Source organism: Monodelphis domestica, chromosome 6, assembly GCF_027887165.1.
Source record: "Monodelphis domestica isolate mMonDom1 chromosome 6, mMonDom1.pri, whole genome shotgun sequence".
Classification (NCBI taxonomy): domain Eukaryota; kingdom Metazoa; phylum Chordata; class Mammalia; order Didelphimorphia; family Didelphidae; genus Monodelphis; species Monodelphis domestica.
In genome coordinates, this window is record NC_077232.1 from 30,917,886 (window position 1) to 30,944,889 (window position 27,004).

Consider the following 27,004-nt stretch of genomic DNA (forward strand, 5'->3'; position numbering starts at 1 on the left):
ACTGCATGGAGGGAAAGAGATGGATGTGCAAGAGAGAAATGGAAAGAAAGACTCTAGGGGATTTAGAGACTGGCCTGGATCCCAGTCTAAGCTTGGGCCTGGGTGACCTGTAGTCAGCCAACACCTTCATGTACTCTCCCCTCCTGGAAAGGACTCAGTTCCCATGCTCAGTCCTCTTTCTAGGGTAATTCCAAACAAAAGCCATGGCTAGAGATGCCAGGGAAGCAAGTCACTGATGAGCTTCTTTCCTTTTGCATCCCATTAGGGACTGTTTCAGAAGGTATCATGGAAACTGGCAGACAGGGACTCAGTCAAATCCCAAGTTCAAATCCATGCTCCATGCTCCAAATCCAAATCCATGCTCCAAGAGTCATTGTGCCAAGCGCTAAGGATATGAAGAGAATGAAAAAATATAGCCCTTGCCCTCAAGGAGCAAACAGTATAACAGGGGATTAAAAATGATCCAAAGAAGATATATTCAGGACAAAGAGGTGGGAATCTCAGAGGGAAGGCACTAGCAATAGGGGCAATCAGAAAAGGTTTCTTGTAGAAGGTGGAATTTGAGCCGAGTTGAAGGAAGCCAATGGAGCTAAGAAGTAAAGATGAGTAGAGATAGAATTCCAGTTCTGAAGGATAGCCAGTGAGAATGGGTGGCATGTGGATACCATGATATTATATGTAGGGAAAAGCAAAAGGGCAGATGTTTCTGGATTTTAGAGTTTTTGAGGGGGAAGGTGGAAGGAGCCTGGAAAAGTAGGAAGGTCCACTGTGTGTACAAAAATATTTATAGCTGCTCTTTTTGTGGTGGCAAAGAATTGGAAACTAAAGGGATGTCCTTCAATTGGGGAATGGCTGAACACATTGTGGTATAGGATGGTGATGGAATACTATTGTGCTATAAGGAATCATTTCAGAAAGAACTCATGCAGAGTGAAATAGGAAGAACCAGGAGAACATTGTACACAGTAACTGAAACATTATGGGATGATCAAATGTGATAGACTTAGCTATTCTCAGCCACAGAATGATCCAGAACAATTCTGACGGACTTATGAAAAAAGAATGCTATCCACTTCCAGAGAAGGAACTATTGGAGCAGGAACAAAGATGAAAGCATATGACTTATCACTTTTTTATTTGAGTTTTTGTTTGTGGGTTTTGGTTTCATAATATTATTCTCTTAAAAAATGAATAATGTGGAAATATGTTTTGCATAATACATGCATTATCCAGATTGAATTGCTTGCCAGATCTGGGAGGAGGGAGAGAAGAAGGAAGGGAAACAATATGGATCATACAAGTTTGGAAAGCTTATATGGAAATTTGTTATTAAAATTAAAATTTTTAAATTTTAAATATTAAATAATTAGATCTTAAAATATTTCAAAAGGTAGGAAGGTACAGGTTTATGAAGCCAAATAGAGTATTATATATTTGCTACTGGAAGGAATAAGGTCCCATTGGAGTTGACTGAATGGTGAAGCAGTGACATGGTCAGTCCCAAGTTTTGGGATGATTACTTTAGCAGATGAATGGGAAGTGGCTTGGAATAAGAGGAGACCTGAAGCAGAGAGATCAGCCTGAAGGCTATTGTCATTATCCAGGAGAGATGATGAAAGTCTGGCCTGGGGTTGTGGCTGTCAAAAGGGAGAAGTCAATGCACATGAGATGTACTGTGAAGGTAGAAAACCACAAGATCAGACCAACAGGTGATGGCATGGGGGATGAAGGAAAGGAAGTGAGGGTCAAAGATGACACCAAGAGTGTGACCCTGAAGAGAAGCAGGGAGTAGGGAAAGGGGGCAGGAAGACATCGCCTTTATCCTTCTTTCTTAAAGTTTCCAGGCTTAACTGTGTACCAACTGTTATAAGGAAAGCAGGAGCAGGAGCAATGCTGCAGAGAAGAGCAAGGTTCCAGAATTCTGGGGTTGTGAGAGCTTGGCTTTTGACTGGTGACAATTGAAGCTAAGGGGGACAGTGAATCTAGCTCTTTGGGTGGACCTTGTGAGTTGGACTAGTCTCCCTCTCTTGTGACTGTATCCTTTATTCAATGGCTGGTTTCTGTGTCCCTGTGTGTGTATCTTGTGGCTGATAAAAGTGATTTCCAACAGAGCTGCTCAAGACATCCAAGTGCCAGCTATCAGTGAGACCTTTCCTTTGAGCCCTGTTCCTGCTACTTTCAATTCCTTACAACTTTTATATATTAACTAAGGGGGTCTAATTTAGCTAGTTGTAGGAATTAGATTTGTAGGTAGAAAAGTATTAAATAGTGCAGGTTATCAACTTGATTTTGGGGGGGGGAAAGGTTATTTATAGTTTTTAGACAGATCATCCCAATTCCCTTCTCTTCCTTCCCTTCCCTTAAAATAAACTATTATTTTAGTTATATATGTATATACACATTATTTGTATATGTATGTATATACATTATTTCAGTATATTTCAATTGGCGAGCCAGCTAGGAGTCAAGCTGACCATTGGGACAAAAGAGAGGTACTGACTATTTGTTCTCCCATAGGGAATTAAGATGGATTGGAGGAAAAGAGAAAATAAAATTGTTTCTTCTTGGACAAACAACATCAGCTGCAACCCATGTCATCAATGGGATGGGAAAGAGGAAGAGTCTTATTTTCTTGCTGTCCTCTAAGAAAGAAGGATGGGCAGCTAGGTGGCACAGTGTAGCTAAACAGTCAGGAAGAAGTGAGTTTCAATCTAGCCTTAGATACTTAGTAGCTGTGTGACTCTGGTTTTATCTTTACCTTATTTTAATAACAAATTTACACATAAGTCTTCCAAATTTATATAATTCATAGTCTCCCTCCCTTTTTCCCTCTGCTCTTCTGGAGTTGACAAGCAATTCAATTTGGGTTATACATGTATTATCATGCAAAACATGTTTCCATATTATTAATTTTCATAAGTGAAAAATCTTATGAAAACAAAACCTCCAAACATATTCCTAAGTAAACAAGTGAAAAATCCTACGCTTCCATCTGCATTCCTACACCAGTTCTTTCTCTGGAGGTGGATAGCATTCCTTGTCATTAAGTCTTGTGACCCTGGGCTAGTAACTTAACTTTTTTGCCTCAGTTTCCTCATCTGTCGGATGAACTAAGGAAGAAAATTGCAAACCATTCCAGTGACTTTGTCAATCAAACTCTAAATGGAGTCCCAAAGAGTTAGACATGATGGAAATAACTAAATGACAACATCAAGAGGAGAAACTGAAGCACTGCTAAAGACTAGACCAGGGCACAGGGAGTATCATATATTGTGGGAAGTCCTGGACTTCCCTTTTTAGGAAGGACACTGATAAGTTGGCAGATGACTGGGATGATGAAGGACCTCAAGAGTATGCCCTATGAGCAGTGGTTGAAGTAAGTGAGAAGCCATGGGGAATAAGGTATAAAAGGTGTTTTCAAATGCCTGAAGGGCTATTGCCCAAAAGAAGAATTCAATTGGTCTGCTTGGCCCAGAGGGCAGTACTAGAGTGCAGTGCTGGCATGTGGAGGCTTGATGGCAGGAAAAATGTCCTAATACTGTGACCCCATAGGGAATCAGGCTACCTTGGAACCTCCATCATTGGAAATCTTCAACCAGAAGCTGGATGGCTGAATCTGGGTTACGTTGGAGAGAAGATTCTTCTCCAGGCTTGGGTTCCATGATTCTGTGAAGTAGGATGCCCTAGGTGAGGCAGTTCAGGCTAGCAGAAACCAGGCTGTACAACAAGTCTAGAGACCTAAGTTCTAAGTGATGTACCCTCTGATTGGTTACTGCCCCTGTTTGCATTGGCATCATTGGCAGACTCATAAAATCTGAGAGCTGGAAGAGAATTTGTAATACAGAATGGTAGTAATTAAAGGCCTGTAGAAGGCAGAATGTCAAAGTGTGAGAGGATCTTAGGAAACAGAATGTCAGATTGGCAGTATACTTGGAATATTGAATGATGTCAGAGCTGGAAGGAACATTAGAATATGGAATGTTAGCATTGGGAGGGATTTCGGGACACAGAATGTCAGAACTGGGAAGATGTTTGAAACATTGAATGTCATGGGGACATCCACTCAGTGGCTAGAGGTCCTGGGTTCAAATCTTACTTCAGACACTTCTTAGCTGTGTGACCCTGGGCAAATCACTTAACCCCCATTGCCTAAACCTTAGGACTCTTCTGCCTTGAAACCAATATTGTATTGATTCTAAAATAGAAGGTAAGGGTTTAAAAAAAAAAAAAAGAAAATATATTGAATGTCAGAGCTGGAAGGGACCATAGAGCCTTAAAAAATGTTAATGTTGGAAGGCACTTTAGAACATAGCATATCAGAACTAGAAGCCTTAGAACATGGGATGATAAATCGAAAAAGATCTTAAAACCCAGAATGTCAGAACAGGGACTATTCTATTGTATCATAGAATTCTAGGGTGGGGAGAAACCTTGGAACATGCAGTGTCAGACTTGGGAGAGACCTTAGAAATCATCTTGTCTAATCCCTTCATTGTATAGCTCAGCAAAGGAACTGAAGCCCAGAGGAGTAGTGACTTGTTCAGGGTCACCAGTTGGTAGTAGAACTCATGAGTGAACTCAAGTCTCTTAACACCCAATCCTATGCTTTCTTCACATCCTCAGTGCCTGGGACCTCTGGTCACCTGATGTTCCTACTTGGATAGATTCTTCTGTCACCCTGATAGAAGGCTGGTCATTATCTGAATGACCTCTTGATAGGAATGCAGATAAAAAACAATGATGGTTTCCAGGCAGCAAGGTTGAACCTAGGCTCCTACAGAAAGAACACCAGTGATATCTGGTCTAATTCCCTCATCTCAGAAAAGGGAAACTGAGGCCCAGAGAGACTATTACTTGTCCAAGGTCATACAACCAGTGGAATGGCCAATTTCAAATCCAACTGTTCTCACTCCAAATATATTGCTATATCCTATGCAGCTCCGCTATTCTATGATTGTGATTTGGCTGAGGGTAGAGTCTTTCCCTGGATATCTAGCAGGCGTGATTTATACCAGCAATTATCAAAGTGTGGTCCAAGGAGCCTTGAAAGTGTCCAAGGGTCTTCCAAGGGGTCCATGAAGTAAAAAAAAAATTATAACAGCAAGATATTTTCATTTCAAATACGGTAGCTATTAATAGATATAATTCATATGAACAAAAGCTCTTGGGGTAGGGGATGGAGGATCAGGATTCTCAATAATTGAAAGAATTTAAAGGCATCCTAAGACCAAAAAGTCTCCATATATTGGTATCTGTTGGTAGCCAATTTTTTTCAGTCCTGTCTGATATTTTTTAGTGATATACATTTTATTTTTTATTTTTTCATAGTTGCATTTTATTTATTTAATTTTAAGTATTTTTCCATGTTTCCAGGATTCATTTTCTTTCCCTTCCCTCTTCCTGCACCGACAAGCAATTCCACTGGGTTGTACAAATGTTGTCACTTGATACCCATTTCCATATTTGCTATAGAAGTCCTGTCTGATTCTTTATGACCCCATTTGGGTTTTTTCTTGGCAAAGACACTGGAGTAGTTTGCTATTTCCTTCTCCAGCTTATTTTACAGATGAGAAAACTGAGGCAAACAAAGTTAGTGACTTGCCCAGAGTCACACAGCTAGTATCTTGAGGCTGGGTTTGAACTCATGAAGATGAGTCTCCCAGATTCCAAGCCCACTGCTCTATCCACTGTCACCTGGCTGACATACATTGGCATAGACAACTCAAGATCCCTCTCTTGGGATACTGGAAGGAAAGGAGCCAATGTCGCTTTGGTCACAGAATGGTCCATCCTTTAAGGGAACAGATAGCGCTTACCTTGTCTGTGTGGAAGTAGACAAGGACTCCAGCTGTCACCTGGGCCACAAGGATCAGAAGGAGAGCAGCAAAGTACTGGAAAGAAAAAGCAATGAATACAGGGATGGGGAATCAGCAAAGGATACCCCACTTAGCACATGTCAAAGCTACAGCATCTATGAAGATCTGAGGACAGAAGGGAACTCCGTGGCCATCTAAATGGTCCTCCTCACTTTGCAGGTAAGGAAACCAAGGCCAATGATGGAGCTAGCCTGGCTACGCTGCATGGGACAATGGGCAAGGGCTAGTCCTACCAATATCAGTATCTAAGCCCTTTATGTTGGAATGTGGTGGAAGACCAAAGAGAAAGACAAGAGCCCCCATCAGGGTTACCACTCACCAGCCCTAAGAGGCATCGAATCTCATTGACGGCACCAATGCAACCCAAGAAACCCATGATCATGGTCACGGCCCCGACCCCGATGAAGACATACGCCCCGATCTTCAGGTTGTTCGAAGTCTCTGGGGAAAGAAGATGAGGATATGGTTATTCCCTTCCCAGTTTCCTCCTCAAATTTGTCACCCCAAAATCAAGAAATAGGGAGCAGAAGAGAGACTCATAAGAAATATCATATGCTTTCAGGTGTGCAATAAATACCCTTCAGCTTACATGGTCCCAATATGAATGTTATCATAACTGGTCTTCACAAATCCTGCAGGTAGCAAAGCAGGGATTATTATCCCTAGTTTTAGAGGAGGAAATTGAGACTTGGGTGAAGCACCTGGTGCAAAGCAGATATTTAATAGATGATAATAGAATGAAGGAATTAGAGAACTGACCACTCCAAATGATCTGCCCAAGAATAGGGTAACAACGATGGTACTTGAATTGACATCTCCTACCTTCATAGGGAGGTCAGGACCCTTTAAATTCTAAGATTTATGGTCCCATGAAAATTATGAAAGGTAGACTGGCCTAGTAGATGGAAAGCAGGCCTCAGGGTCAGAAAGACCTGGGTTCAAGTCACTGTTCCACACTGGCCAAGTTCTTTAACTTTTCAGTGCCCTAGGCAACTAAAACACTAAGTTACCAAACAGTTGTCTATTGCCTGGGTGAAGGGAGTTTCCACGTTGGGGTATTTCCTACCCTGATGAAGTCATAGGTCTAGTACAAAAATTTTAATTTAAAAAAAAAAAAAGGAAGAATAATGGACACCTCCATAGTGGAAAGGCCACTAGGTTGGGGAGTCAGGAATATGGAATCTGAGAGTTAGACAAGATCTTGTATAGCATCTTGACTTGATCCATTCATGTCCAAGGATTTCACCTACAACATTCTAATGAGTGGTCAAAGGCTTCCAGAGAGGGGGAATCCACCATTTTGGAAGACATCCCATTCCACCACTGGACAACATTTATTTCTTTAAAAGATGGCTCTGAAGTGTTTCCTGCCAGTCAGTTGTTTTAATGAATTATTTGGGGAAGAGACATTCTCTGTCCGTTCCATGGGTTTTCCACTTGGGAACTTTTATACAACAATAAGGACAGTCTCCTATGCCCAGCATGCTCTCTCTCTAGAACCATCTCCATCTCTCAGGTTTCCCTGGCTTCCCTGAAGATTCAGCTCAAATTCTATCTTCCACAAAGGGTCTTTCCTCATGACCCTTCCTTCTCAGATGATGACAAGTTCCTTTTCTAAGCGATCTTCCATCCCCTCTGCATGTAGCTTATATGGATTGATTTATTGACATGTTGGCTCCCCCATTAGACTAGAAGCTCCTTGAGGACAGGTATTAGTTTTTACTTTTCTTATCTTCAGGTCCTGGCACACAGTAAACACATTTAATAAATCCTTGCTGATTGATTTCTTGTTGGAAAACAACAAAGTGTGTGTATTAAGCAACTACTGCGGGAAGAGAACTGTACTGACCAGTAGAGAACAAGACCAATTTTAGAGAAGTTCTGATCACCACATTCATAAAACCATTTTGTTGTTGTAAAGTCATTTTTCAATGGTGTCTGACTCTTTGTAACCCCATTTGAGGTTTTCTTGGCAAAGGTACTAGAGTAGTTTGCCATTTCCTTCTCCATCTTATTTTTATAGGAAACTGAGACAAACAGGGTTAAGTGACTTGCCTAGAGTAACACAGCTAGTAAGTATCTGAGATTGGATTTGAACTTAGGAAGATGAGTCTTCCTGACTGTAGGCTTGGCACTCGATCCACTGTGCCACCTAGCTATCATAGAATCATAGATTTAGAGCTAGTGACCCAGAGGTCATCTAAGTCCAACTTCCTCATTTTACAAATGAGGAAACTGAGGCCCAGGGAGCTTAAGTGACAACAAAAACCACATAGCTAGTAAGTGACAGAGGTAGGATTTGAACCCAGTGTTCTGACTCTGAATCCAGGGCTTCTTATACTCTGAAAATTTTGATTAAAGGCATCAGAAAAATTCAAAACAAAGAACAATGAAGTCACAAGAGATAGGTCCTTCCTGAATTTGGGGACTGCGATGGAATCAGGAAAGGTTTTCTGTAGTAGTCAATATCTGAGTTGGATTTTATAAGATGGAAAGAAACTCAATGAGCTGAGGGAAGGAGGGAAAAGAAGGCTTGAGGATCAGCACAAACCAACTCATGAAAGGAAGGAGAAGGAAGTATATTTGATAAAGTTAACCAGAGAAGGGAATAATATGAGTTAAGACTGGAAAGATTATGGGGCAACTAGGTAGCACAGAGGGATCTAGAGGATTTGGGTTCCAGTCTAGCCTCAGATACTTCCTAGCTGCGTGACCCTAAGTCACTTAACTCCTATTTACCTAGTCCTTATTTGCCCATTCTTAGAGGTGTTTCTAAGATAGAAAAGTAAGGGTTAAAAAAAAAAAGACTGGAAAGATTATGGGGCAACTAGGTAGCACAGTGGGATCTAGAGGATTTGGGTTCCAGTCTAGCCTCAGATACTTCCTAGCTGCGTGACCCTAAGTCACTTAACTCCTATTTACCTAGTCCTTATTTGCCCATTCTTAGAGGTGTTTCTAAGATAGAAAAGTAAGGGTTAAAAAAAAAAAGACTGGAAAGATAAGGTGGCCCATCACCTTGTTGAGGGCTTTAAATACCAGGCAGAAAATTTTGAACTCTATTCTGAAGGCAAGATTTAGATTATGAGATCTATATGCAATAATGAGAATAATTGCCAGCATTTATATGGTACTTTAAGGTTTGCAAAATGCTTTAGAAATGTTCTCATTGGATTCCTCAGGAAGTTGGTATAATTATATTTCCCATTTTACAGATGAGGACAGAACAGAAGACAGACAGAAGAAAAGTGACTTGCTCAGGGTCACCCAGTTAGTAAGTGTTTGAGGTCAGGTCTAAACTCAGCTTTTCCCTGCTCCAGGCTCACTGGGAAATCTAATTGCTTCTAAGAAAAGAGGCAAGCCGAAGAATGCTTTTGTAAGCTTGTTCTTGGATGGTTCCAGTGGGAATGGAGAGGAGAAGATGACTGAGAACTGGTTTCAAGATGGAATTGACAGGACTTGGCAACTGCTGATGTTAAGTGAGGGAGAGACTCTGCTTCTCTTGGCCAACGTTGCCAAGAACACTGGTGCAGTCCCAGGATGCCCTTGGGGCAAAATGATGCCAAGTTCCCCCACTGGTCGCCCACAAAGGATAACTTCAGCCTGCCCACCCCACAGTGAAGATGCTGCTTTATATTCACTCATCAGCACATCCTCAGGCAAGTCTGTTTCCCCGAGGATGACAAGCTGCCCATCTGCCACCCACCTAGCTCCCAGGAAAGACTCATGAGGTAAGTGCTTGTTTGAGATGTAGGGATCATTAGATGAAAGAGGCAGAAGAGACTGTGAGGAGACAGAGAGCTTAGGAGATGGGCCTCAGTTTCCCTGTTTGTAGGTCATGGTGCTGCCTTAAATCTTTTGCCCTGAGTAAAGGGTTAATAAGCAGGTACAGGATCCAGATGAAAGACTTAGCAACATCATTCATAATGATGACAGGGTTTTCCCACCCCAAATGGGCAGCTCAGGAAGGAGGAAGGTAAACCAGAAGAGGAAACGGCTCCACCTTTCAGCAGATGGGATGTTAGACTACAGTTTTTAAGGGATGAATTTCTGGAAGGGAGAAGGGGAGGGTTGTAGGGGGAAATCTAAGTGATGCAAAAATAATATGTACTGGTAAAGTCCATTTTTTTCTAAACCCTCACCTTCTGTCTTGGAATCAATATTGAGTATTGGCTCCAAGGCATTAGAGCAGTAAGGGATAAATCAATTGGGATTAAGTGACTTTTCCAGGGTCACACAGCTATCTGGGGCCACATTGAAACCCAGGACCTTCCATTTCTACATCTGGCTCTCAGTCCACCGAGTCACCTCACTGCCCCTAATAAAGCCTAATTTTAAAAAAATCTAAAAGAAAAGAAAAAAAAAACCAGCTACTATATTTTAGAGTGGGTGGGGAAAATCTAAATAATGCAAAAAGAACAAACAATAGTCTATTTAAAAAAATTTTTTTAAAGAAAAGGAAAAACCCCAGCTTCTCTATTTTGGAGTAGGTCAGTGCTCACTGACTGTGAAAGGCAGCCTAAGAAGTCACTGGTCTCCCTGCTCTCTCTAGAAATGCACAGACGCCCAAAGAATAATTCCCAAGAATCCCTAGGGGGAAAGACCTTGGCTGGGCTCCTCACACCAGGACCATTGCAATCACCTCTGTGTGGGTCTCCTTTCCTAAGGCCTCTCCTCTCTCCTGTTACTCCATAAGCCCTTCCCTCCTTTCCTTGCCCACATCTCCAAAGGTCCCTATTAACTGCAGGACTCAGTGTAAGCTCCTTTGCTTGGTATTGAAGGCTCTACATAACCAAGCCCCTTCCCACCTTTCTAGTCTTCCTGGGGTCTTTTTCTTCCTTTACGCAATTATATTTCCATCTACTGCCTTTATAGTAGAAGAAGCTCGATGGTACAGTGGATAAAGGCCTGCAGTATAGAAGAAGCCAAATTAAAATCTGGCCTCAGATACTAGCTGTGTGACCCTGGGGAAGTTCCTTCATCTCTGTATGCCTCACTTTCCTCATCTGTAAAATTGAGATAATAGCTTCTTTGTCCAAAGTTTGTAGACCTTGTTTAAGTCATTTGACCTCTCTGCCTCAGTTTCCCCAACTATAAAATGGAGATCATATCTTCCTCCAAAATTTATTGACACTGTATGTCACCTAACCACTGACTGACTTGGTTTCCCCAACTGTAAAATGGAGAAAATAGTATCTCCCTCAAAAGTCTGTAGACACCTAACTATTGTCTGCCTCAGTTTCCCCAACTGTAAAATAGAGATAATAATACCTCCCTCCAAAGCTTGACACTGAATAAGTCACCTAACCACTGTGTAAATGGAGATAATAGCATCTTCCTCCAAAGTCTGTAGACCTTCTGTATGTCACCTAAGCATTGTCTGCCTCAGTTTCCCCAACTGTAAAATGGAGATAACATCTCCATCCAAAGCTTGTTGATACTGTGTAAGTCACCTAACCACTGATTGCCTCCGTTTCCTCAACTACAAAATGGAGATAGTAATAGCACCTCCCTCCAAAGCTTGTTGATCTTATGTAAGTCACCTAAGCTTTGCCTGCCTCAGTTTCCTCAACTTCAAAATGGAGATAGAAATAGTTCCTCCCTCTAAGGGTTGATGATCTTGAGCAAGACCCTTCACCTCACTCTGCCTCAGTTTCCTCAACTTCAAAATGGAGATAGTAATAGCACCTCCCTCCAAAGCTTGTTGACACTGTGTAAATCACCTAACCACTGATTGCCTCAGTTTCCTCAGCTGTAAAATGAAGATAGCAAGGGTTGATGATCTTGAGCAAGACCCCTCACTTAACTCAGGTTCCTCAGTTGTTCTGGGGATGGAATGGAAAACATCGACCCAGCATTGCATAGACCTTAAAATGCTATAATAAATGCTAGCTCTCCTTCAGATATCTTTAGAGTCATCTTCCAGATCTGATAGTCTGAGGCTCCATATCTGCTCCGAGTGGAGGACCCTGGACTTGAACTTAGATCTTCTGAGTCTGAAGGCAGCACTGAAAACCCTGAGTGCCTACTGTGTGTCAGGCACTGTGCTAAGCGTTTTGGCTACAAACAGAGCCTTCAAAAACTTATAATCTAATGGGGGAAGCAACAAGCAAACAGATACTTGCAGATAAGGAGGAAACCAAAGGGGGAAAACACTGCAAACCAGAGGGATTGGGCAAAGTTTCCTGTGGAAGCTGGGACTTCATGGAAGCCAGAGACGTCGGTGGTGTGAGCGGGGGAGGGAGAACTCTCCAGGTACAGAGATGAGAGATGGAAGGTTTTGTTTGGGGATGGCCAGGAGGCCAGGGTCGCTGGATCCAAAAATGAGTGGGGGAGTGAGGTCTAGGTGGAAAGGGGGGAACAAAACAGTGAGAAGATCCCTTCCCCATGGCACACCATCTTGGGTCTAGGGTCCATTGGAATAGGAGCACCAAGACCAGAATGTGGGAGGGCTCGTTGGACCTTGCTTCGCTGGCCTGATGCCCGGGAAGCCCAGGCAAGGGGCCAAGCCCAGGGAGATTTGTCCTCTCTTGGCTCCCCTGCCCCCTTTGGCCATACCGGGCCCCAGGGAGGAGCGTCCCTTGTCAGGGCACTCAGGTTACCAAAGGGGTGGGAGGAGAGAGGGCGCAGCTGGCTGGGTGAGAGGGATCCTGGGTTGAGGCAGGAAATCCCCAGCCCCCGGAAGGAAGAAGAAAACTAACCATTGCAAATGGGCAGAATGGGACCAGCCTCCTCCCAGGGGACCATCCGAGGCAGCTGGCACAGGATCTGCCTCTTAGGAGGATTGGCAGCAACAGGTGTGGGCTGCTCCTACCCACCCACCCCGGGCTCTGCCCAGGTCCCACTTTATGCAAACAAACAGCTGTCACCTCTTCCGTGGCTGGTACCCATCCAGCAGCTGTTTGGAGAGGAGGGAGAGAAATGAGAAACACAAGTCCCTGGTTGCCCTGTCGAGGAGCTGGAGTCTGCACCCAGGAGCAGGACTATATCCCAAGCCTTGTCTCCCTGGGGGCAAATGGGTCCTTGGGAAGGACACTGGTGCTGGAGCCAGGGGACCTGAGATCAAATCCTGTCTCTAATACATAATCCCTTTTTGATATTTGACATGAAGTGGCTTAACTTCCCTGGTCCTTAGTTTCCTCCAGTGAAAAATGAGAAGGTTGGAAAGATGCCTTCCAAGGTCCCTTCCAGCAGAGACAGTTTCCTGTGATTTGCAGCCCCTGCCATAGAGGAACAGCTGAAGGAGAGAGGGGTGTTTGGCCCGGAGAAGGGAGGGGGGCATAACGGCAGGATTCCAAGACTTGAATAATAATTATTTTGAAAAGCAATGAAACTTGTTCTCTTTAACAAGAGGGAGATGGTAGAAACAAATGGGCTCAATTGTCAGCAAAAACATGGTAACCGTAAGAGCTAGAACAAGCCACCCTGCAAGGCAGTGGGGCTTTCTCTCATTGAATGTCTTCAGCAGAACCTACAGATGGGAGGTTCTGGGTTCAAATATGGCCTCAGATACTTCCTAGCTGTGTGACCCTGGACAAGTCACTTAACCCCCTATCACCTAGCCTTTACCACTCTTCTGTGTTGGACTGTATACACAGTATTGATTCTAAGATGGGAGGTAAGGGTTTTTAAAAAAATGGCAGATCATTGTGGATTCAATATAAAAGGGATGGAGGGCAGGAAGCCTTCATGAGTCCCCTGAGGCAAGAATGGCTGGGCAAGATCATTTCAAACATTTCAATTTGTCTGGCACATAGAAAGCATAGAGGGAAATAAGTGTAAAAAGACTGGAATTGTAGAATGGGGACAGATTGTTCCAGGCTGGGGATTCCACATTTTAGCCTACATGCAATAGGGAACCCTCAGAAGTTTTAGAGTAGGGGAGTAACTTGTCCTGAACTGTACATCTGGGATAAGATTTTGGTTGCAAAACCAAGAATTCACATCCTGTCTCTGTGGCCAGGTGCACCTCACTTAATTTTTGGCGTCTGATTCCTTACCAAGGACAGCATCCTCAGCAGGTTTCTCTTGATTAATTTCAGATGAGTCTCCAATCTGCACCAGTGGAGAGAGTTTCTACACTGGGAGTGAAATCAATGAACTGTGGCTCAGATTCATCATGGTGGGCACACAATAAGCAACAGACATTGTTTGATATCTCTCCAGCCCATTCGTGTGAACATAGGAGTAGAAATCATTATATTCCTTTTACATGGAAGGAAACTGGGTTAGAGAAGGGCAAAATGACTTTCTTAAGGACTCTTAGCAGGCCAGGAGCAAAGCTGAGTGTAGAACCCAGGACATCTCACTCCACTCCTTGGGTTTCAAGCACTAGGCTCTACATCAAGAGTAAACTATGAGAAGGGTCTGGAATTTTCTTCCTACAGGAACTCTTTTGATGACTCAGTAGATGAATCCTCAGGATTTGCCTGAGACAGCAGATAGCTTAAGTGTCTTGGCAAAGGTCCTGAAATTATAAATGTCCAAGGCAGGATTCGATCCCAGGTCTTCCTAATATATAGGTCCCCTAGGTCTAGTGTTGAACTAAGAGGTCAACTTGTCCACTTATAATAACAGACTTTATACACATCAAAACACCTTGGATCGAAGAGCCAGAGCAAAGGACCTAGACCAACTGGGCTTCCCCCCACCACCCTTTCCTTCCTGGGAGGGCAACAGAGAGCAGAAGAAGAGCCCATGATGAGAAAGGACCTCAGACATCTCTCAGGCTCAGGGTGACCCCCTTAATCCAGCTCCCTAAGGAGGATGAGCCACATAGGAGACTTACGGAGAACAGAGATGAAGCTGCTTCTATCGGCCAGGATCCAGATTCCGAACCCGAGAATCACAGCTCCCAAGATCTAGAAGGGTAATGGGAACAAGTTAGGCTGAGTCTTCTCCAGATGTCTGTCTAAGACTACGGTGTACACACGCACATGTAGGTATGCCGAGGAAATACGCATATTATATATATATATGTAGACTCAGACGCATATTCATACCAAACACAGACATGGCAGACATACTGTTAAATGCTAAAATTATATATACATGCATGTATATATTTATAGAATATAAAATCCATTGTATGAAGATGTACACATATTTGCTCATATATTTAATATATTTTTAAATAAATATTTAATAGTAAAATACTACTATTAAATACTAAAATTATTTGTGATGTGTACATATATTTATAGAATATAAAACATCCAGGCCTAGAGATGGGAGGTCCTAGGTTCAAATCTGGTCTCAGCCACTTCCCAGCTGTGTGACCCTGGGCAAGTCACTTGACCCCCATTGCCTAGCCCTTACCACTCTTCTGTCTTGGAGCCAATATTGGCTCCAAGACAGAAGGTAAGGGTTTAAAAAAAAAAAAGAATATAAAACATCAATTCTATACACAGTTGTACATATATGTATATACAGTATTATACTATTACACTCTAAAATTATAGATACATGCACATATGTATTTATAGAATATAAAAATCCATTGTATAGACATACACATATTTGCACATACATTTATAAACTGTATGTATACTATTAAATAATAAAATTATATGATGTGTGCATATATTTATAGAATAAAAAATGTCAATTCTATATACATATTTGTACATATATAGTATATATTATTAAAAACTAAATTAAATATATACATACATGTTTACAAATATGTATGTATGTATACAATAAAAAACATCAAATATTCTATATACTCATATATTTGCACAAATAAACACGTGTTAAACTCTAAAAATTATATATACATACATGCACATATTATGTGCTCAGACCAAAAATGGTCCTAGAATCACACACGTGGGGTTGAGAGGGGTCAAACCAACAAGAGTCGACTGATACGTCCAAGCCTACAGAGGCTGGATTCAAACTCAGGTCTCCCTGACTCCAGGTCCGGCGCTCTAGCCCCTGGGACACCTAACTGCCTACATCTTGGTTTCCTCCTCTATAAAACAGGAATACGGGGAAGGGCAGGAAAAGAACATGAATCTTGTAACCATGGGAAAATAGTCTATATTAATTAATTAAATAAAATTTTCCAGAACTTAAAAAGGGGATAATAACACCACCTGCCTCCCAGGGCTGTTGTGAAGACCGAATGACACCACTTGTGTAAAGCACCTTCCAAACTCTTAAGGTTCTTAATAGAAATGTCAATAATTACTCTTATTTTTGAAGTGGCTGTCATAGCTATTAACCTTTTTGATCTTCACTCTAATGCTAAGGTAGGTTTTATTTGTGTTTCACAGATAAAAGAACTGACATTCCACCAAGGGAAGTGACTTGTCCAAGGTGATCCAGCAAGTTGATGACAGAGCTAAGGATTAGGACCCAGGCGTGAGTCACTAAGCTCGATAGATGGGGAAACCACTGGAGTGCTCATCTGGACCAAATATCTCATTGTAGAGAGGGGGAAACTGAAGTCCATGAAGGCAGCAGCATCCTTTCCAGGTCACAGAGACACAGAGCTGGGATTCAAACCCAGGTTCTCTCGATGTAATTAATGCTTTTGCCACTAGTGTTCTCTGTGGTCAGGGGAGCTCTTGAAGATGCCAGCTGCGGGGCAGGACACTTGGGTCTCCAGAAAGCTCTTCTGTAGGTCGAGAGATCAGGCAAGGAGAGAGCAATGGTGTTAGGAGAGCGAGAGGAGGTCACTGGTGGCAACAGGGTCTGCCTTGGGACATCCTTTGGCTCCCCAACATGCACAATGGGTAGGAAATGAGTGGGAGGGCTTCAAAGGGTCCTGGTTTAGACACCAAACTCTAAGCTCCCCTTGGAGAAGAGATCTCAGTTGTGGACAGTCCATCGATGGTTCAGGTGCTCATTCCGTGAGCCAGATAAGCTCTGGGTCACTAAGAGTCCTGAACCGTTACCCGCCATTGTTTCAGCAGGAACTTGTTAGAGTATGAAAGGGAAATGGGCACCCTGCCTCCTACAGATAACGAGGAAGGATAACACCCCTTCCCTCAAAAAACACACAGGCAAACCCAAAACGGGGAGGGGAGGAGGGGGCCCAGGAGAGGAAAATACAACTCGTAATCACAAAAAATCTCCAGACTCCTTGGCTGGACAGAGAGGGAGCCAGAGAGAGGAAACGTTCCCAACTCCCACCCTTCCCAGTCAGCTCCCTCTGTGATAGTGGGCCAGTTCAGGAAGGGCACCGCTAGGGCCCAGTGATCCCACCCAAGGCCAGACAAGGCTGGTCCAGGCTCAAGCCAAGCTCATGACAATGAGCTAGAAGTCAAATTAGGAGGACTGGAAGTTTTTCTGGATCTCAAGGTCCAAGTGGGTCCCCTCTGGGTGCCACCCCTTTTCTAAATGGAGACCCTAGAAGTCAGCGGTGGGAACAAGGCCAAGGGGATAGCTCTGTCCCTTTGGCTTATAGTATAATCACATCATGCTACAGTCAATTATTTAGCATCTACTGTATGCAAATCTTTAGGAGAGATAAAGTTTAGTTCATACGTACACATTACCATGACAGGTATACATGTGTGGATATGTATGTGGATATGAGACAGAGACAGAGTGGAGAGGGGGAAAAAGGAGGGGGAGAGAGAAGGAGGGAGGCAGGGAGACAGGGAGAGAGACAGACAGACAGAGAGAAGGAAAGAGAGGGAGGGAGAGGGAAAGAGAGAGAGGGAGAGGGAGAGAGAGGGGGGAGAGACAGAGGGAGGGAGGGAGAGAGAGAGATAGACAGACAGACACAGACAGACAGAGAGAGAGAAGGAAAGAGAGGGAGGGAAAGGGAAAGAGAGAGAGGGAGAGAGAGAGAGAGAGAAAGGGAGACAGGGAGAGAGAGAGAGAGAGAGAGAGAGAGAGAGAGAGAGAGAGAGAGAGAGAGAGAGGGAGAGAGAGAGAGAATACATATATAAGGAAGACACACTTAACCTTGTAGGGGTTGAGAATGTACTAGCAACTGGTAGACCAGAAAAGCTTTCTAGAGAAGGTTATTTCTGAGCAGAGTCTTGAAGGAAACTGGGATTTTCAAGAGTTAAAGGGGAGGAAGGAGAGCTTTCCAGGAAAGAGGGACAAACCATTTGAAGGCAATGGAAGGAGATGAAGATGGAGTGTTGGTTGTGAAGGACAAGATGGCTGGTTGGGCTGAAAGTAATTGTGCACGGAGATAATGCATGACAAGGGAAAGAAAGCCAGAGCCAAGATCTGAAGAAACCTGAATGCCAAACAGAGAAGTTTACCATGGGAATAAATAAAGGATTCAAAGACTCAGGGAGATGAGGGGTGGGAAGAGAAAAATGGAGGAGGAAGTTAGTCTCTGCCAGATAAGTCTGGCAGCAGCTCCAAGTCATTCTCGTTCCAGGTTCCACCTTCAGTCTGGGCTGGCCTGGTCAGAAAATGAACAAGGGATAGGGCAATGGTCCAGGAGACCAGATCGCTCATTGGGCATGCCCCAGAAGACACTATCTCCTTGACCTCCCTACTCCAGGCATGCATGAATACCAGTTGTCATCTGACATTGTCTTGAACAGAGACAGGGAAGGGCACTAAATAGGCATTGGGTTTGAGAGTTTGGGTAACAGAGAAGATAAGGGGAGAACATACCTACTAGTTCAGCACCTCTCCCCCTTTTCCTTTCTCCTTCCCTATTTAACCCTGTAGCAGAGTCCTCCACTCCTCCCATGCACACCAAATCATTCCTCCCACTGGATCTTGCAAACAGAATGAGTGGTGAAACTCCTAAATGGAGAACCCAAGCAGAAGAATCTCAAAGGCCCATTTAGGTCAGCAGGAAACAAAAGGACCCTAAGATCACTCTAGTCTTTGATGTTTCTTATCTTGCAGGCAACAGAAATATTCTCCAATTGGCCAAAGGCAGAGATGCCTTCCCCTCCCCTTTAACTCTCCAAGGATAGATAGGGATTAGGATCCTAGAGTTGGAAGGCCTCTCAGAGGTCATCTCACCCAAGTCCTTCATTTTACAGATGAGGAAACTAAGGCCCAGAGATATCTACACATATCTAACTCCTTCTCACTCTCTTTGAAAATATTCTTGAGGTATCCCAGGATCTCAGAAGATCATCCTATGATTCTATGACTTCCAATCTCTTCTAGTTCTAGCATCATGGACGTATGGCTGTCAAAGCTACTACCATTTGGGCACAGTGGATAGAGCATCAGGCCTATAGATGGCAAGTCCTGGGTTCAAATATAGCCTCAGACATTTCCTGGGAAAGTCACTTAACACCCACTGCCTAACCCTTGCCAGTCTTTTCTACCTGGGAACCAATACAGTATTGATTCTAAGAGGGAAGGGTTAGATAGATAGATGGATAGATGGATAGATAGATAGATAGATATATAGATAGATAGATAGATAGATAGATAGATGGATGGACAGACAGACAGACAGACAGACAGACAGATGGATAGATAGACAGATAGATGGATAGATAGACAGACAGACAGACAGACAGATAGATAGATAGATAGATAGATAGATAGATAGATAGATAGATAGATAGATAGATGAATGGATAGATGGAGAGAGAGAGAGAGAGAGATAAAGCTACTACCATTCAGATGTAAGCTCCTTGACGGCAGGGACTGCCTTCCTTTCTGCTTGTCCTTGTATTCACAGATCTTAGCACAGTGCCCAGCACATAGTTAATAAATGCTTATTGACTTAACTAGGACACTACATTTCTGCATTGTGGTTCCAGCAACAGAATTATTTGAATAAGGGCAGGATTATTTTCTCACCCCTTACAACAGGCTACCAGGAAGTTCCCTAAAACCAGATCATTTTCCCCTATTTTGACTTGTTGATGGATGTGAGCTGCCACATCAGCAGCCTTCTAGTTTGCATTTCTTTTAGGCTGAACCTTCCCTCCCCTCCCCCCAACTATTTATTTACAATCTGTGCCTCCTCTCTGGCAAATCCCTTTGGGCAGATACTAGGATTTCCTCACTTTTTTTTCAGGAGGAGTGACAAAGGAGACCATTAGACCATCTCTTCCATCAAAGGCCAAGTCCTTCCAGTTCTGTGACACTATGGCAAGAATGCTGGGCTTGGAGTAAGAGGACCTGGTTCAAATCCTACCTCTGTTACTTATAAACTATGCAGTGCTAGGCCAAGATAATGACCCTCTCTGGGCCTCAGTCTCTCATTCTGTAAAATGGGGCTGGGGTGGTCATGGTGGTGGAGGACTAGATGACCCTCACAGTCTCTACCAGCACTAAATCTATCATCCTATATTTCTAAGGTCTGTTCCAGTTCAGGATCTGGTGTCCTCTGGCAGTCAAAACTTCCTATTTCTGTACCACCTTGCACCTATCAGATGGACAAATGTGACAGTAAAAGAAAGTGATAAATGTTGGAAGGGATGTTGCAAAGATTGAGACACTAATGCATTGTTGGTGGAGTTGTGAACTGATCCAAACATTCTGGAGGGCAATTTGGAACTATGCCCAAAAGGCTCTAAAACTGGGTATACTCTTTTATCCCATAATACCATTACTTGGTCTGTATCTTGGAGAGATCATAAAAAAGGGAGAAAAACTCTACTTGTACAAAAATATTTATAAATGCTCTTGTTGATGTTGCTGATGAGACAGAGGCTGGAAAGATTTGAGTTTGAATCCTACTTCAGTCACTTAATCTCCCCTTGCCTCCACTTCCTCATCTGTTAAATGGGGAAGGTGGCACAGTGGATGGAGCACTTTTGGCTTGAAGTCAAGAAGATGTGAGTTCCAGAGAGACCTCAGACTCATCTTCCTGAATTCACTTCTGGCCTCAGACACTTAAAAACTGTGTGTGTGACCCTGGGTGAGTCACTTAACTCCCATTGCCCAGCCCTTACCTCTCTTCTGCCTTGGAAATGATGGCCAGAATGGATTCTAAGGCAGAAGGTCAGGCTTTATTTTTATTTCCCCAAGTGCCTCATGAATGGCAACAATGGCCATCCCCGTCATTGTTGCTCCCACCTACACTCCCAACATCCAACCAGTGGTTGCCTTTGCCTAGCCCAAAGGGGCAGAGATGCCCCGGACTCAAGAGGTCCAGCCCAGAGGTCTGGCCCTTTAAGGCAGCAGGCTCAGCCGGAGAGGGAGCCAGGAGGCTGCTCTTGCTGCCCAGAGCTCAGCTGCTTCCCATCAGCCACTGAGCCCCATCCCAGGCTTGGCGGTACAGTGCTGAGGCCGGCAGTTCTAGGCCCCCTTCTCTGCCCCCCTCGGCTCCCAGGGGGCACGTAGGGGAGGGAAGGGGAGGGGAGGGAGGGGACAGGAGGGGGGATTTTTCCCCTTCTGCCTCCTCCTCCTCCTCCTCCTCCTCTGTGCGAAATGTGGGAAAATGCTTTGGCTGCAGAGCTGAAGCCATTCAGTGCTGTCCTCCCCATCCCAGCAGCTCTGGGCCAAGTCTTTGTGGGCCCAGGAGGCTGGTCCCCGGGCAGGCTGGGAGCACCGGGGCACCATGCCCAGCCCAGCCCTGGGGAGGGAGTCTGAGCTGGGTTACTACGGGGCAGGGCACCGACATACCCATTGTGTGCCTTCCCGCCTCTCCCTGGGGCTCAGCGCTTGCTTCCCAGGCACGATCTCCCCCGTTTCCAGGGCCCCCCTCCTTCCTCCTTCCCCTTTCCCTACTCCCACCAAACACTCCTTCCTCGCCAGTGCTGGAAGGACCATGAAATCAGCCTAATTAGCAACCTTTGGGAACTGGGAGAGGCCCAGGCATGTGTAAACACTGAAAGTTCATGGGATAATAATTAAAAGCTGGAAGGCCTTGAAGACCAACAAGTTCAGCCTCTTCTGTTTCATAAACAAGACTGAAGCCCCGAGGGGAAGTGATTTATCCAAGGTCATCCCGTAGAAAACATCAGAAAAGGGATTTAAACCCAAGTCCCCAGACGCCAAACTTGGTACCATCCAACAGGCCTATCTTTCTTCCCAGGATACTAACATCTCCCTTATTTCCATGGCGCACACCAGTTGGGAGAATAAGTACCGGCTCCTACTCAAGGGACAACTCCAGGGCACAGCCTCCTTCCCTGACCCCCCAGTCATTGGTCCCCCCAACCACTCAGCCTCCCCAATCTGTATTGATGGGTTTTGATTTTGTGTAGATCCTTCTGTCTACTTATATGTCCACTTATTGAATGTTGGGTACCCTACATGGGGAGGACATTGATTCTACGTCTATTTCACAGTCAATCAATCAATATTTATTATGTACCTACTACGTGCCAATCACTGTGAGGAGATGCCTGAGAAGTACTTGTTTATTAATGAATTAAAGTGGTTAATTGATTGGTGGAGGGATGACTGAAGTTGAAGAGGAAGTCCAAACTAGAAGGAGGCTCCATTGTCATCCTGCCATCCCATGGGTACCATTTTGGTCTCACAACATGCAGCAATAGATTGTGTATATGTGGATCACACACACACACACACACACACACACACACACACACACACACACACACACACACAGTAGAAATGGTCCTTTAAAAGTTGATCTCAAGGGCAGCTGGGTAGCTCAGTGGATTGAGAGTCATGCTTAGAGACAGGAGGTCCTGGGTTCAAATCTGGCCTTAGATACTTCCTAGCTGTGTGACCCTGGGCAAGTCACTTCAGCCCCATTGCCTAGCCCTTACTGCTCTGCTGCCTTGGATCCAATACACAGTATTGATTCCAATATGGAAGGTCAGAGTTTAAAAAAATAAAAAGAGTTGATCCCAGGGATGTCAAACACTACCCTATGACTACTGCTCAATGGAATTCTAGTAGCTTCAAGGCAGGGGTATTCACTGTCTGCTTGGAGAGAAGGAAAGAAAGAAAAAAACGGAGTCTAGAAAAATACAATCCAGATGTGCTACAGAGCCACCATCTGGGCTATAAATGCTGATGGGCTTTGCCCACCTTTGGGGATGAGGGAGAACAAGGATGGGGGAGATCCCCCTTCATAAGGAGGAATCCCACAAGCAAAGATGCCAGCTGAGCTCATGAGACCCCCTTAGGTGAGCCCTTGCCTGCTTGAAGGGCGTCTGAGCTCAATCTCGATGGGTTCATGGGTTTTGGCTAACCATGAAAAAGGAGCCCTCCCACTCAAGTCTCCAACCAAGTATGACTCAGAGGTCCCTCAAGTATGAGCTAGAACTTTCCCTTTTGGGGAAAACAACTAAAATTGAAACATGAAAGTTGAGGCTGAAAGAGGAAGGGGGAGCTATGGGAACAGTGAGACAGAAGCCCAAAGTTCAAAGAAGGAGACTGAGGAAAATAGAGACTTGAAAGGGCTCATGAAAGTCACCCCGTGTTACAGATTTGGAGGTGGGATTCAAACCCGGGTCCTTCAACACCAACTCTGGTGCCGGTGCGTCTTCCCCCTGTGTACTATGCTGCTTCCTCCTTAACGGTATCCCTTTCAATGGTCCTCATCTTTTTCCCAGCCTCAAAGCCTTCTTTAGCCCCAATGCTGGGGGGGTTTCTAGAGAAGAAATCTCTGGTTCTTAGGAATTCTGCCTCCAAAGATGGGAAAGGATGCCTCATGGGAGGGAAATGGAAGGGGGGGAGGTTGCTATACTTACAAAAAAAAGCAGGTTGAAGAGGAAGAGGAAGTACTTGGTGACTTTGATGCAGCCGGACCCCATCCTTTGTCACTGGCAGGCCCTAGGGAGAAGAGAGAAGGCAGATGAGCAAAAGGCACTCTCAGGTCGCTGGCTCCTTCCCTCTGTCTCAGAGGACCATTGGGAACTCTGGTCCCTCAGGGATTCTAGCCACTGGGGCCAACAACTTCCATTCCACCAGGGATGGACTAAAGGACAGTTATGAGTAGGGCCAGCACTCAATCAAACTCTAACCATCAATAGGAGGTGGACGCCATCTAACAAGGTAAGCAGTAGAAAGAATGACAGACTTGGAGTTAGGACATGAGTTCAAATCTCACCCCAGACACTTACTAATTATATGTCCATGGGCAAGTAACTTTAACCTCTGAATCTCAGTTTCCTCATCTGTAAAATGGGGATAATAAAGCGAGAACTATTTATTTTATACAGTTATTATGACAAAAAGCCCATAGCAAATCTTAAAGGTGTTACTATCATCCATTTCTCCCACAATGTACTCTGGCGGATATAGGGAAAGCTGGACATGAAGCCAGGAAGACCTGGGTTCTATTCCTGGCTCAAATACTTATTAACTGGGTGACCCGTGTCTTCATCTGTAAAATGAGGAAGTTGGATTCAGTGATTAAAGATCACCTAAAGCACTGATGCTATGAACTTTAAAGAGTGCAAAGAGTTTGCCTTCTGGCAACCCCGTGAGGTGAGGAATGAAGTATGAATATCTCCTCTTTTCCAAGAATATTTACATTCCAATCCAGTCTCAGACCCTTTCTAGAGGTGTGACCCTGGGCAAGTCACCTAACTTCTCTCCTTCAGTTTCTTCAACTGTGAAATGAGCCATGAAGTCACCTACCTCACAGGGATGTTGGGAGGATCAAGTGAGATTGTTTCTAGAAAGTATGCCTTTAAGGAGACTTGCCCAAGGTCACACCGAGCTGGGGAGCCAGGAAGCGAACAGACAGGGCTCAGGATTACGGGTCACCCAAACCACAAAAGCTGGAGGTTTAAGAGAACCAGACGGTCTGGAGACAAGGAAGAAGGGAGAGTGGCAGCCAGCAACTGGCCTCTCTGCCATGCAACAGCTGGCGGGCCCCCATGGAACAGCTGCGAGGGAGAGGAGGCAACGGGCAGAAGAATGTTGGCCCTGGCACTTGGCTTGGGCACCAGAATCAATTCCCTCTCCAAACACCTGCCTGCTTGTTGGTGCTGAGAGAAGAGCCACTCGGACTCTGGCCTTGGCCCCCCGGAACCTTTGCTGAGCTTAGGCAAGACCCTGAAGTGAGCCAAGGTGCCAGGATGCCAGCAGACTGGTCTTAGTGCCTCTCCTCTCCTTGGCAGGAAGGATGGGAAAAGAGAAAGGGCTCTGGGACTTTTCCCATCCGCGCTCCTTGGGGCACCCTTTTCCCTGCCCTCCCCATGTGCTCTCCACTGAGATGTTCAGAATCCTTCCATGCCCGGCGGTGGAGAGCAGCTTGGGAATCCCAGCACCCAGAGGTGTTGCCTTGGGAGACAGGGAGAGCCCCATCCAGAATGGTCTCCAGCCTGCGCGGATTGGGGCAAGAGCCAGTGACCCAGTTTCCCAGTCACCCCCTTCCACCCTCGTCCACTTCCCCAAGCAGACCTGGGGGCCCCGTTGCTGGGTTTCATTTACCAACAGTCTTCCACTCTCATTGGTCTATCTGCTATAGGAAATGGGTGGTTTCCCCACTGGGCCGCAGTGACTTTGCTTCTACCAAACAAAAGGGGACTCTGTGATCTTGGCAACAGAAGCAGGTCATTGTATATGTTGGAGGGAAGAAGGGGCAGGCAGGGAGGGGCCTTCCAGATCATCCAGGACAACCCTCTCATTTTACAGATAACGAAGCAGAAATTCAGAGAGGGAAAGAACACATCCAAGGCCACTCAGGGAAAACCAGAGCTGGGATTGGAACTCGGGTCCTCCTCCTCCAAATCCAGCCCTCTTTCCGCTGTCAGCACTATGCTCCGAGTTATTTAATTTCTCTGAATTTCAGTTTCATCGGATGTAGAACGATCTCACTGGATCTTCCCGACAACCCTGTGAGATAGTCATGACCCCCATTTCACAGCTGAAGAAACTGAAGGAGAGAGAAGTTAGGTGACTTGCCCAGGGTCACACCTCTAGAAAGGGTCTGAAGCTGGATTTGAACTTGAATATTCTTGACTCTATCCACTGTGCTTAGTTCAAACCCTTTCCCTAAAGATGGGGAAACTGATGCCTAGAAAGGTAAAAGTTTTGTCCAAGGCCCCCCAAGTGGCAAGGGCAGGATTAGAATCCATCTTTCCTAACCTTGCAACAGTAAATACTCTGCCTCACCACTAAACTGGCCAGCCTGAGAACCTAAAAATGTATTTATACTAATGACTGTACATATATATACATATTTCACAATCTACTCCGTGTTTAGACGCTAGATAAGTCTATTTTTCCCTAGGATGGAATTTTATCAGAGTGAGGCACTCCCAGAGTGGAAACTTCCTCTGCCAAAGCAGAGAGCACTAGCCCTGAAGGTCAGGGTCTTCAAAAGCTGCCTGGAGACCCTGAAAAGTGAAGTAATTTGCCCAAAGTCATAGAAGCAGTATGGATCAGAGATGGGGCTTTGAACCAGGTCTCCCTGACTCCACAGTCTGCTCTCTGTCCACTTCCCTACACTGTTTAATCATCATCATCATCATTATTATTATGTAGGTTGCTTCTCTTTTAGTCATGCCCAAGACTTCATGATCCACTAGGGGTTTTCTTGGCAGAGATACTGGCATGGTTTGCCATTCCCTTCTCCAGCTCATTTTACAGCTGAGGAAACTGAGGCAGAAATAAATGACTTGGCCAGGGTCATAGAGCTAGGCGATAGTATCTGAGGCCAGATTTAAACTTGGGGAGATGATTCTTCTTGACTCCAGACTGGGCATGCACCACCTAAGTACCCGTACTGTACTAATAATGATGGTGATGTTAGTAGCATTTACAGGGCACTTCAATGTTTGCAAAGCACTTTATACTTCTTATTCCATTTGATCCTCACAACAGTTCTGTGAGGTGGGTGCTCTCTCCATTTTACAGTTGAGGAAACCAAGGCTGACAGAGATCAAGTAACTCACTCATGGGCCAATGTTAATAATTATCTAGGGCAAGATGTGACTTCAGGTCAAATGGTTTAACCACCCAGCTGACCCCAAGAGAACCCTTAATAGGTCAACTGCTTCTCTGACTCCAAAGATGAAAATCAAATGGCTCTTGGGTTTGGGAAACAATAGATCAAAGGAGACTCCAGGCCTTGGGGTCAAGGGACATGGAAATCATGGAAAGGTGGGAGATCTACCCATTTTTTACTGGAGTTCTTCGAGCCATGGTTGGATGACCATGGATAGGTTGGATCTGATGGCCCCTGGCATCACTTTTGACTAAATTCTGTGAATTCTATAAACCCCAGAGGCCAGCAAATTCAACCCATTTTTGACCAAAAAGTGGGTTGGCCTCAAGGAATCTATCCTTGATGCTTCACT

General features: G+C 44.6%; 1 protein-coding gene across 1 annotated transcript in view; it reads right to left on the reverse strand.

Annotated features, from left to right (window-relative positions):
* Positions 1-27,004, reverse strand: part of CD82 (CD82 molecule) — an 86,681-nt gene that overhangs the window by 13,293 nt on the left and 46,384 nt on the right. Inside the window, exons 2-5 of the mRNA XM_001362767.4 lie at positions 23,444-23,525; positions 14,662-14,734; positions 6,196-6,317; positions 5,817-5,891 (exon numbers count right to left, since the gene is read on the reverse strand). Of these exons, the coding sequence (XP_001362804.2) occupies positions 5,817-5,891; positions 6,196-6,317; positions 14,662-14,734; positions 23,444-23,506 (333 nt within the window). The 5' untranslated portion in view covers positions 23,507-23,525. The remainder of the gene's footprint in view (positions 1-5,816; positions 5,892-6,195; positions 6,318-14,661; positions 14,735-23,443; positions 23,526-27,004) is intronic.